The sequence below is a fragment of the Pangasianodon hypophthalmus genome, chromosome 12 (genome assembly GCF_027358585.1).
Source record: "Pangasianodon hypophthalmus isolate fPanHyp1 chromosome 12, fPanHyp1.pri, whole genome shotgun sequence".
Classification (NCBI taxonomy): domain Eukaryota; kingdom Metazoa; phylum Chordata; class Actinopteri; order Siluriformes; family Pangasiidae; genus Pangasianodon; species Pangasianodon hypophthalmus.
The window spans coordinates 19,878,296-19,891,773 of NC_069721.1; the positions used below are offsets into that span (position 1 = coordinate 19,878,296).

Consider the following 13,478-nt stretch of genomic DNA (forward strand, 5'->3'; position numbering starts at 1 on the left):
ATGGATCTTAACCAGAGGCTGAACCCTGAGTGGTTTCATCACTGACAGGCAGAGAAAAAGTGCAGCGGTCAACCGCATACACAAACATGACTGACTGACGGAGCATGTGCAGAAAACTTCAAGCCTGTTGCCTGGTAACTGCCAGCATTATCTCACACAAAGGAACAAAAAAAAAACCAGGGAGAAATGAGAGGAAGACTGACACGTGCACGAGGAATGGTAAGACAAAGAAAAGAGAAATCTAAAGGTGTATATTATATAATGTTTAATATAATATTCAGATCTACCACACAGGCCATTTTGTAGGTACAAAATTACACCAATTACACAATGTGTCAGAAGTAAAGATTTCAGGGTAGTACAAAGGGTTTTTTTCATTAGGTTCATTAAAATTCCAGTGCTTCCGAAGCTATAGGAGGTGAAAAAAGCTGATATTCCAATGTCAAGCATATTTAGGATCAGAAGGAATGAGCTGTTTACAGCGACATTCACAGACCTTCCATGCACAATTCTTTCAGAATTAACGCCCAGGACCAGATTTTAGGCTGATCTGAAAGCCAGATGAGTAGTAAAATGGCAACTTTCTGTATAAACATGACTATTAGACACCACAATTGTGATTCAGTTATGTGTCAATCATTGTTGAGGATTATAGGTAATTAATGTATAGAGAAAGACAAACCCATGGCAGAGGCTGAAATGTGCATTAATGGAACAGCTTTGACTAAGAACAAACAACGTCATGCACGACGGAGTGCGGCAGCTAATGAGGACACATAAAACACACACACAGATGCACACACACACCCACACACAGAATCTCACTTTAACATATGCACTTACACGAAAAAGAACAGGTCTTACAACAGCCATCCAAATTCACAGCCATTTTGATGCATACACAAGGCACTGCCATGAAACACATTCACACATACCTGGGAACCAGTTTCCACACACACACACACACACACACACACACACACACACACACACACACACACAAACCCCTTTCATTTCGATCACAGATTCCCCTTACCCTAGATAAACTGCTATCTTTAGACATGCTGAGACTTTGGAATTATGATGTTCTATATTTTCTATTTTGCAAAAATTGATTAATGTTACACCCATGTTACTCACACACCACTGAAAAAGTGAGAACTTGTATGCAAAATTATTGCTTAAAAGTATATTTTATGGCTTAATATCATAAAACCCTGAAACCTTAAATGTGCCACTTTTGATATACCTCCCTGAACATCCACATCCCAGCACAAACCCTTTATGAGCACCGCATTAGCACCAGCAGCCGTGTCATTTTCACAGCCATCAATCACTGATGCATCATTTCAAAGCTATTAAGCTTCTAAGACCAGATATATAACCATGACATTTAGCCAAGCTGTGAAATATGGAGGCCAACAATTAAAAGTTGACATAAAATCTCAACAGAATAATATACACACGAGAGATGAGAGGAGTCACAGAAATACCACCGGCAGCAGGCACTAAGAAGAACTTCATCTGTTACACATTCACATGGGATGAGGTGGAGAAATTAATGAAATTCTGGCAAATTCCGTACAACACAAAGCTCTTCCGGCCAAAGATCTGTGCATAACTGGCAGTGAATCAGGGAACAGAACATCCATCCAAAATATTATTAATCTAACTGGCAAAATGCAAAATATACACAGTTTTATTTATTATACTACTTTGTCCATCAGAACAGGGTCAAATCAGGGTATGGGCCTTAATTCTGCAAGATTCTGGGTGTGTTTTGTTGGAATTTTGCTAAAAATTATTGTTGTAAACATCCCTTCCCACCTCATCTCAAAGTCAGGGTTGTGGCGGATCCAGAGCCTGTCCCAGGAACACTGGGCGTTAGGTGGAAATACACACTGGATGGGACACCAAGGCATTTGGGAGGTAGGAGGAAAACGAAGTATCCAGAGGGAACCCATGCAGAAACAAAGACAACGTGTAAAACTCTACAGAGACAGTACCCTGGAGCTCCAGACTGAACCTGGGACCTTGGAGCTGTGAGATGGCAACACCACCCACTGCACTGGCACATCATCCATAGGCCGTCATGTTTCTGGAATAATTCAGAGGTGACATGGGCCTAATAAATAACTATTATCCTCCCAACACATAAATATAACTTGAACTTAGCACTGTGAGACTCGTCACTCGTGTAAATAATGTAGATAATTATGTTCATGTTCATGTCTATTGTCGTAGAACATACAAGTAATAACTTCATTGCATACTACACACCGCACTTGAGCATATGACAATAAATCTCAACTTGCAAACTGAAACTTGCAAAAATGTGCAGTATCATTCTGAATATTTTAATCTGAATGTGGACAAAATTCAGCTAAGAAAGGATGAATTTGATCTGCAACGATACGCAGACATTAATGTGAGACCCTAATGTGGGCTAGAACCAAAAAAATAATAAAAACCGCATCACACTGCCACCACTGGCCTGCCGTGTTCACACCAAACAGGATGACTCCATGGACTCATGGTGCTTACATCATTCAATCAGTATGATGCAAAAGATACCTGGATTCAGGCAACTTTTTACCAATCATCAACACTTCTGCACACACTGGCACTGGAGAAACACTTTCTTATTATACACTCATGACATGAGATGGCACCTGACATGGACTTTGTAGGCCATTTGAGAAAAAGTCCAATAAGACGACGTTCTGCAAACTCATGATTAATTCAGTTGCAGCTTGTTCATTTAGTTGCATGATTCTCCCCATTCTGCTCAGACCCTATGAAGAATCATTGGTTGGTTGGTTGTAGTTTTTCCACACAACTCCTTGCAATGGTTATGGGTGAAAATCCCAGGAAGATAGCAGTTTGTAGATCCCAGAACCAACTCCTTCCAACAATGAACTAAACATTAACTAATGTTATAAAGGCTGGTCTGCTTAATTTAGTTTGCACAATGCAGTCAAGTGACGTGCAACTTGTTGGAATGTACAGTTTGTGCGATTGTGAGGGCTTGACCTCAAAAACAAGCTCCACAAAGTACAGAGCCACATCTTAAAGTCTGGTTGGCAGAAGAAGGGACAACAGGTAAGTATTTTCATTTCATTTCTGAATAAGCAGGTGGACAAGGTTTAAGATACATTTTATGGTAATTTCTTTTTAACCATTCTTTAATTTCATAAAATACCATTTACTATAAAAATGAAGAGATCTTGAAGAGATGTACATAGCGGTTATATTTTAGGCTCCTTGGTGAAGTAAAGATTTAGTGAAGCTTCTGAAGTCAAGAGGATGCCTTTCTACTTTCTCAATATTCAATGCAAGCATGTGTTAGCTCATAAACACAGAACAGACAGCTCAACTGGGAGAAAACCGAATAAAAAAAAAAAGTTATTTTTTCTAAGCAATTACATTTATAAAAATATCTGCATTTTAAATTGCGATGCAATAATCAAAAATACATTAAATTACATATCAACCCTAAACACTCAATTGAGGAATGATAGCTGAGATGTCATAAAAGAACATAAATGCACCTGTTAATGTTACAAAATCATGTGAGATGATTGACATTAATACATGCAGTATCCTTTCATCCTGTGCTTTGCTACCTTTCAGCCTTTTACATTTCTATATACAGCCTCCTCATCCAGTTCACTCATATTCTCTTTCTTTCTCAGTATGCCCAATCCAGTTCTCTCCAATAACATATGGAGACTTCCAGCACACTGTGCACTGCCTCACAACAGCCCATAACTCTTCATATATAATGTATGACATGGAAAGCGTAACACATACCCATGTGGAGCAGCGAGAATGTTTGCATAACACTACTACTGTGAAAAGCATTAAATAATTTCACTGTGATATGCAGCAGAAAGTGGACTGGCATTTCTTGGGATATGTGTTCTGCTGCAGCACAGTTTGTGTGTGTGCGCGTGTGTGTGTGTGTGAGTAATTGATTGAGGGAGAGAGAGAGAGAGAGAGAGAGACTATTTTAAGGCAGGCAGTAGGAGGACTGTAAGCACACCTTTACTTTGGATACAAGAAGGCAGCCATAGGTTTCAAAGAGCTACTGCTATGCACTGCTATGCTGTGTGTGTGTGTTTGTGTGTGTTTGTGTGCGTGTGTGTGTGTGCGCACGCGTGTACGTGCAAGAGTGAGAATGAATTCAGATCAGCAAAAGGAGAAGAAGAGCTGCTGCTATGGAGCGGTAGCCATGGAGGTGTAACCATGGCAACAGCACTAGGAAAGCCAGGGACGTTAATTGGTGACTGCAATGGCAAAAGCAAGAATAGAAATCTTTGACACAGTAATGCTCCTACCCAACGCCCCTTACAGCATCATCGCAGCAGACGTCATCAATATACACACACCCATACTAACATGTCCCATTTTATCAATGATAACACCATAATTATACTCTAACCTGCAAATGTGTTCATGAAAAAAAAAAATCTACATTTGACACGAACTTTACAGGATTAAAAATGTTTTTGCATTAAAACAGTCATTGCAGCTTTTTACACTGTACAGGAACAGCCAAGTAAAATGAAACGGGATCCATTTTCTATCTGGAACCATGAGCTGGTACAGTAGGAGAGAGAACAACAGACTCACATTGTCCATTGAAGCTTCTCATTCTTAATGGAGTTGTAGAGAGCCTGCAGAGAGACACAACAGGGGAATTAGATACAAATATTATGCTGAGTGTGTTATATGTGCCTGTGTGTGTACCACTGTTCTGACGGTGGTATAGAAACACTAATATCTTGTCTACTCAAACATATCTATAGAAAACAATTAGGAGGATCAAAGAAAGTAGTAATCATCACAGCAGTGATATAACGTGGCAACAATGTCTTATTTGTGATTAATTTCAGTCTCCCACAGCTTTAATTAGAAATTCAGAATGATTTGTGATGGATTCCAAGAATATGACTGCTGTCATTTTGGATAATTATGCTCATGGAATTGATTATTCTATGTCTGCTCTACCAGATCAAAGGGGGACAAAAAGCCCAGCCATGAATTCAAGCACAGCATATTAACTCAAGGAGTAACGTTAATGGTAATGTTAAAATGGATTGTGAGGTTATATCCATTTCATAATATGGTGCAGTGCAAAATTGATTACATCAATAAGTTAACATTACAAACATTACAGCCGAGTGATAGCACTCAGTGATACAGATCTCATGATAGCTGACACTTTAAAGACACACAATATGCATTACTATCTGATGCTTGCTAGAACAAGAACAGATAATGTACCAGGAAATACAACAAAACACTAAGCATTCAGCATTTTTCCAAGCAAGTGCACATCAGTAAAAGTGGTAACAGTCGTATTATTGTAAACAGCATATTTTATGTCATGTTATATGGCTTTGCAAAAATGAATCATTTCAACATTCAGTAGAGGTAAGCGATATAAAAATAGTATAATGATACCTGAAGAAGTGTCTAGTTTTACCGAGATTTGCTAATAAGCACCAGAAAAATACCCATAACGAAGCACACATTTAACAAAGTTTCATTTAATGTACACAGGTTATTGTTTACAAATTCTGTAAGACTAGCCATGTAACTTTCAACTGTCAGAGCTCTAAAAATATCGATGATGATACCCACTCCTATCTAGAATAATCCATTTTCACCACATAATATATGATATTCAACATAACACATCCATGTTAATTAATAGCTTGTATTCAACTGCCCAGTGATAGCAGTAATATGCTTTTTGGTAACTGGTCCTCACTGTTTGCTATTCAGTGTAGACACCACCTGTGAAAAAGCAATATCAGTGCATTCTGGTCCATTATTCCAATGTGAAGTTCTCTTTAACATTGTTACACCAACATCACAGATCGATGTTAGCAGTCAGAATGAAATGGAATTGGATCGACAGCTGTTAAGAGGATGCCTTTGCCTGCATTCAGAGCTGCAAAATGATAATACGTCTGTCTTAATAGTGCTTATACCACAGCGCTGCTGAGTGTTCGAATCTGAAGATGCCGATTAATTTTCTATGACAGCACAGCTCTGACAATAATTGCGGCTGTACCCTAAATGATAGGTTTCTATTAATGCGCTTGTTCTAATACGTCATCGTTTCTATAGTAACAGCTCATTCACAGGGACTTGTATGGCGAATGCTCAAGATAATCAAAGTCTAATAATAAATGGTTTTTTAAAAAAAAGTTATTTAACAAGGAAAAATGTATAATCACTGACAGGGTGAAGCTTTCTGTAAGGAGATGTTTATTGAGTCTTGAGTGTCAGTGCTTTGTAACAGTCAGTAAGTTTTCCATCATGTGACAGTCTTCAGGACAGAGGAGTTTACGATTTCTCAGTAACATGACAAGATTTTTTGTCTTACTAACTTCAAGCAAGAGAAAAAAATGGGGCTGTTGAGGGAACAGTTGTTAATTGCTGCTATAATGTAAGAAACTGTGCTGCATACGTTCAATAAATAAATAAATTATTTAAATGTAATAATAAATGTTTAAATAGTGCCTAAAGCATGGTAAATAAATATTCAGATATTTAAACATGTAATAAATTAAAATTGTATTTGTTGACAAATCACTGAGGTATAAGAGGAATAAAACACTTAATCTTCCAATACGAGCACACATAACGGGATAACATATATATATATATATATATATATGCTTTATGTGATTGCTTTAAAACATGGTGCATTGGTAATACATGTGGAGTAGTCAAGGGTACACACGCAAACACACGCGCACACACACACACACAATAGAGAATATTCATTTTTTTCCAATTACGTCCATGTATACTGATGTTTAAAAATGTAGTGATAGTATATACACTACTTTTCACTTGACTACTCCACTGGGAAGTATGTTCATGCTGAGTATCACTGATGTCTCGTTACATTTGTTTAGCTTAGAAATCATGCAAATGACCAACCTAAAGCATGGTAAATAAATATTCAGATATTTAAATATGTTAATATCTGTAACAAATAAAAAAAAAAAAAACAATTTTTCTATTCCTCTAAGAATTAAGGCAACCCAGTGCAAAACAGCACAATTTATAGTTAAAAAAGAAACGGGAATATGTTTTAATATTCTATTTTATCTTCTGGTTATAGGAAATATGTCTAATGTATTGCTAAACAGATGTTTCACAAGCCTGGAACAAGGGTGAGACAGGTGAAGGGGAAGATGATTAAATAAGAGATGGAGCACTATATATAGGTTACACAGGTAAGAAAGGCATGCACAGAAAACTGAGGCTGACAGACAGCATACCCTCTTCCTTTTGCGGAACTGTGGATGTTTCTGGCCATCCTGAGCTTTGCCCAGCAGGTCAGGGAACACTAGTGGCTTGAGGGAACGTGATCGTGGTGTACGGGGGTAACGAAATGGGTCCATCATACGGAAATCTCGTCCGTAACGTACAGAACAGAGAGAACGGGAGCGCAGCCGTCCCGCTGAGTGCAGGCTGTTTACCCCGATCATGATGATGGAAACGGGTTAAAGGGAGCTAAACAGGCCAATCCTGAGGAGTCACACAGTGAGGCCAAGGTCTCGTCTGGCAGTGTTGCTTCAATCTGACAATGGCTTTTTCAGACTGGAAATGAAAGTCAAGTGATGAAAGTCTAGGAAAAAAATCAATAAATGTTGAAGCTTAGAGGAGAAAGAAAACTCCAGGTAAGTGGACCTTCAGATAATTGGAGTTTTTGGGGAAAAAAGGTAAAAAAAAAAACAAACAAAAAAAAAACCCCACACACATAAATCCCTTAAAATGTGGTAATAGGTGACTGTCCAGTTTCACTTCAGTTTTCCTTTCCAAAAAAAGAGGCCTTGATGTGATCAGGTTACAATCCAGCTTCATGTAGTACCATTATAGATGTTATCTCAACTGTTTGTCAAAAACTCGATAAAGTAAATTCCAAACACAACTGAAATCAAAAGATGAATTGTGCAATAGAGCCATAGCCATTACAAACAAATTCAACTAAAAAGGATGCAACCAAGATGATATTTTTCAACCCACTTGAAAAATAAGGAAGACAGGAAATGGGATGAAATCTGATCTCTGCAGTAAAGCGGACTTTAACAGCCTGAACCTGATGGAGTAAAATAAACATCAAAAAGCACAATCTATAGTATATATCCTGAACTCAAAACGAGTCTGGAACCGAACAATCCAACTCTCACATCAAAAACAAGAGACTGGTGATATAACAGGAGGCAAAAAGCCATGCATACACACACAGATGGCAAAGGATACTTGCAGAAGTGTGAAAGCACAGCCAGAATCCAACAGATGGATGCAACGGGTGGAAACACAAGTGAGCACACACCCACGCGTACACAAAAACACACTGTACAGAGGTGGATGTGAATTAAGTGTCTTCCATCAAACACGCAGTGTATCAGAATCAACCCAAAAACTTACGTACATCAAAGTAAACAACTAAAATAAGCCAAAAAGCTGCCACATAATCAGGATATCACAATAAAAATCACCCAGCCTCATTAAAAAATGAAAATCAGGGTCTCAGGTTCTTCGCCTCCTCTCCCTCATGCCACTCGTCCTGCCTGTAAGAAGAACTGAACAGACCTCAGGCTTTAGAAGACGTGTCTCTTGTTCGCTTGCTTTCTCCATACACATTTATAGCTTCAAGCCTTTTTTCTATTTTGTTTTTCCGTTTTGGTACACTCACGCTCTCCAGAAGCAGAAAAAGCGATTCTTCATAATCCCTTTCTGTGCTCCATTTGAATCGCCATAAGGTGTTCAAGCGCAAACCTGAAAATTAGCCTCTCAATTCCAGTCCATTCACTGTGGCTGATGGATAGTGGTCGGGTCTTGGGGAGACCTGATTGAGGCTGCGAGTTCCTCTCCACCCTCCCCTTACCTCTCTGTCTCTCTCAGCCTCCCTCTCTCTCTCTCTCCCTGAATGCATATCTCCCTCCCTCGGCACTCAGCTACTGCACAGCCAATCGTAGCCATCCGACTTGTCTCTACACCCAGACACGCACACACACACACAAACATGCACACAGCCCCACGCTCTGAATACTGATTAACATTCTGCACTGGTTCTCTCTCAAATCTATGTGTGAAAGAGACAGAGAAAAATGATTAACACTGATCAGACACAGAAAAATCAGCACATGTGGGAATGTGTGAAAAACAGGATGCATTTTACAGTATAAAGCTGTTAATTCAAATGCAGAAAGAATACAGGCTAACTCCAAAGTGCACTGGCGTCATTATGAAATACTAATTTAAAATATATTATTGAGAATACATTTAGATATTAGATATATTATTTAGAATACATCTCAGAACAAACATGACTCACTAGCTACAATAGCAAATAAAATCAAGAAATTTACAAAAAAAAAAAATAATGCATATGGATTTATGTACTAACAAGAAAATAAATATTTATCAACAGACTCATGCAGCCTTAATGGCAGCTTTGCAACTGCAGGATCTAACAAATGCACTCATGTTTGCACCAAAAAATTGCATCTATCTGAAGTAAAAGACCTGAAACCCAGGCTATCATAACAGTTTTTTTTAGCCAATATCATTTACGTTCATTCACTCAGAGTAACAAAAGCTTTCACAGAGCTACTCATGCGCAATATGTTAGGCCTGTTTGTTATCAGAATGACACAATTTACTGCACTCATTAATGAAAACGCCTACAGCCAGACAGTTTATCATATTTTACATACACAACTGTCAGTCATCTATAAACAGAAATATTGAACAGCTTCATGTTTTCCCTATCATTGCAACATTGCTGATAAAATCAGAACAGTTGAACAAAAACTGCTTTAAATAAGACCATCTAGAAATATTTGGTCACCTGAATATAACATGTAACATACACTCACCAGCCACTTAGTTACACCTGTACACCTGCTCATTCATGCAATTAACCAATCAGCCAATCATGTTGAAGCAGCACAATGCAAAAAAAATCATGCAGATACAGGTCAAGAGCTTCAGTTACTGTTCATATCAAACATCAGAAAAATGATCTCAGTGACTGTGGCATGGTTGTTGGCACTGAACTGGCTGGTTTGAATATTTCAGTAACTAATGATCTTCTGAGTCTAGAGACATAAAGGTCTCTAGAGTTTACACAGAATGGTGAGAAAAACAAAAAACATGCACTGAGTGGCAGTTCTGTGGGCGAAAATGCCTTTTGGTTGAGAGAAGTCAGAGGAGAATGAGCAGACTGATTCAAGCTGACTGTAACTCAAATAACCACTCTACAACCACGATGAGCAGAAAAGCATCAAGTGTTTTATTCCTTACTTGGATCATTCCATACAGGATGAACAAGACATACCTGTTCATATTCCTGTTATATTCTTAACATGTCTTCACCCCTGTACACTGATTGTACATACATATATAGATCACATTTATCCCTATTTATAATACCTACTGCACCTCCTGTACATAAGTCATCCATTCCCCTGTACATATCACCCTCATAGCTATATATTCTTATTTGTAATTTATTGTAAATATGCCACTTATGCACTTCTGGTTAGATGCTAACTGTATTTCATTGGCTTTGTATACGTACTTTGAACAATGACAATAAAGTTGAATCTAATCTAATAAACAGCAAGTAAAGAAAGCCGCAGCTAAAGAAATTTGTGTTGGTATTAGTGAATGTAACATATTCCATCAGCTTCACAAATAATGTCCTCTAATATATCTGCCCTGTGTTTCTGTACGTATCTCCCAACATGATGCCCCCCTTCAGGACACAATTATCATTTACACAATTACTGATGTTGTGGCAACAGTACACACTCTCCCAAAAGACTGCATAACCTCAGTACAGATTCTTACATCAAACAGGGAAACCGATTCTCCATGTGCACTGATGCTGTGGTGTTTTGAGTTTCAACGATGACTTGTTTCAGCAGCAAAAATGTCTGTGAGTAAGCGCAAGCGAGTGAGACAGTAGGAGTAGGAGGAAAAGTAAGAACTGTTGCTGTAAGAGAGAGTAGAGAGAAAGGAGATGGAGATAGGGAGAGTAGGAGGAAATAAAGTGAGAACTGCTGTTGTGGGTTAGAAAGTGATAGCTGGAGGGGGAAAAGAGGTTTTTAAAATCCTGATGTATGTGATAACTGAGAAAATCTCATCATGTCCATCATCTCTATGTTATTCAAAATGTTTTAGTCTGCTAGTCTGTTTCCATTTAACAACAGTCATTTTCATACCAGTGTTGTCAATCCTTACAAAATTCTCCATCCCACTATTCCAGTTTTTTTTTTTTAAATACTGGCCTAATTTTAAGGGTTTCTGTAATTGTATTGTGGTACTTTGTATTCTGAAATGTCACCTTACTACAAATTATACTTAACTGCTCAAGTGTATTATTATTATACTGTAGGCATGTTATCAATCAAAAAAGTCATTCAGTAACTATGGAAATGACCTTTTCCATTAATAAACAAAGTGAGGATAGTTATGATACTCATACTCAGTGATCACTTCAGATTAAAACATCCACTTTACTGAAAACCGAATCTATAAACCCAGTCATCAGCAGCCATAATGAAGCAAACCTCGTTACCATTCATTAGTAAGACCAGAGACTCTGCTGATTGACTTTGTAATGTGCCTGTGGGCCTAATGAAAGGAACCACCAGTATTCCTATCCATGACACAAAAGCAATAATCTAATAATGAAATCTAATGAAAAACAGCCTAATGACCAGACAAATCCCACAAGACAAGCCATTCCACACAGACAATGGTAGTATATGTACAAAAAACACAACTGAACAGTGTAAGTATACACACGTGACTCCCTCACTAGGCTAATTCATTGCATGCAATCCAGGTATACAGCTGTTCAGGTCCATTACTTAGTACATCAGGGAGTTCAGTATTTGTGTAATAGCCTTAGTAATCTACCTTGAGGAGTTCTTTAGGGAAATCTTGGCCATTGTTCAGTCCTTCCAGATTTCCAATGAACTGAGTGCAGGACATCCGCTTGCCAATATTCTGTTAGGAGAAATGAGATTTATGGATGCATGTCAATTTTATTTCAATGATATCTTTTTTAAATAGCCGAATACATACAGATGGGTGACAACAGAAAAAAACAATATAGTGTCTTAGCAAGGTGTTGGCCCACAACCATCCAGAACAGTTTTATTGTGCCTTGAAACAGATTATACAAGTTTCTGGAGCTGTACTGGTGTGATGAACACTGTCCTTCCAAAAGATATTCCCTCAGTTGGTGCTTAGGATGATGATGGCTCTCTAATACATTGCTCCAAAATTTCCCATAGGTGTTTAACTGAACTGAGATCTGCTGACTGTGAAGACCATAGCAACTGATTTACATTATTTTCATCCTCAACAAACTATCCAGTGAACCCCATGCCCTATGTTTGGGGGCGGGGTCATCCTGGAAGAGACCATACCCAGCAGAATAAAAATGTTTCATTATAAGATAAAGGTGATCAGTCAGAATATTGATTTGCAGGGACGGTTCTCTCTAAGTTGACAAGTGGACCCAAACCATAACAGTAAAATACACAAATGACCCACACAGTATAACGGAGCCACAGGTTTTCCTTTAATTTGTCACCCATCTATAAGCATATTTTCCATGTAAACCTTTTTTTTTTTTAGATTTTAAGTGTAGATAATGGCAAAGTTCCAAATAAATTAGAAGACAACATTTTTTACAGCAATATCTGGAAATTTGTTGCTAAAAAGGTGAGTATAATGTGGACACAGTTGGTGCTACAGTCTCATGTTCTAAGTGGGAAAAGGTGATCAAGAACCCAAGTGATAATTATAAAATAGCCAATGACTGCAGATACAAGGTAGCTATACCTAATAAACTGACAACACAGCATATTACACAGCTATACATATACAACATGTCAGATTATGGTACACTATATGGTCAAAAGTTTGTGGACACCTGACCGTTACACCCAAATGTGATTGTTGAACATCCTGTTCCAGAATTAGTCCCATCTTTGCTGATATAATAACTTCCACTCTTCTGGAAAGGCTTTTCACTAGATTTTGGAGCATGACTGTGGGGATTTGTGTTCATTCAGCCACAAGTGCATCAGTGAGGTCAGACGCTGATATTGAGTGAGGAGGCCTGGGGGGCAGTCGGTGTTCCAGTTCATCCCAAAGGTGTTCAGTGGGCTTGAGATCAGAGCTCTGTGCAGGACACTCGAGTTCTTCCACATTAATCTTTGTAAATCATGCATTCATGGATCTCACTTTGTGCACAGGAGCATTATCATGCTGGGAGATGTTTGGATCTTTTAGTTCCAGTGAAGGGAAATGCTACACCATACAAAGACATTCTAGACAATTGTGTGCTTCCAACTTTGTGGCAACAGTTTGGGATAGAACCACACATGGGAGTGATGGTCACGTGTCCACAAACTTATATA

General features: G+C 38.3%; 1 protein-coding gene across 6 annotated transcripts in view; it reads right to left on the bottom strand.

Moving 5' to 3' along the window:
- LOC113527500 (PH and SEC7 domain-containing protein 1) overlaps window positions 1-13,478 on the bottom strand; it is an 80,684-nt gene that overhangs the window by 42,048 nt on the left and 25,158 nt on the right. For all 6 annotated transcript variants that reach the window (XM_053238645.1, XM_053238644.1, XM_053238647.1 and 3 more), the window contains exons 10-11: window positions 11,965-12,054; window positions 4,636-4,679 (exon numbers count right to left, since the gene is read on the bottom strand). In XM_053238645.1, coding sequence (XP_053094620.1) covers window positions 4,636-4,679; window positions 11,965-12,054 — 134 coding nt within the window. The remainder of the gene's footprint in view (window positions 1-4,635; window positions 4,680-11,964; window positions 12,055-13,478) is intronic.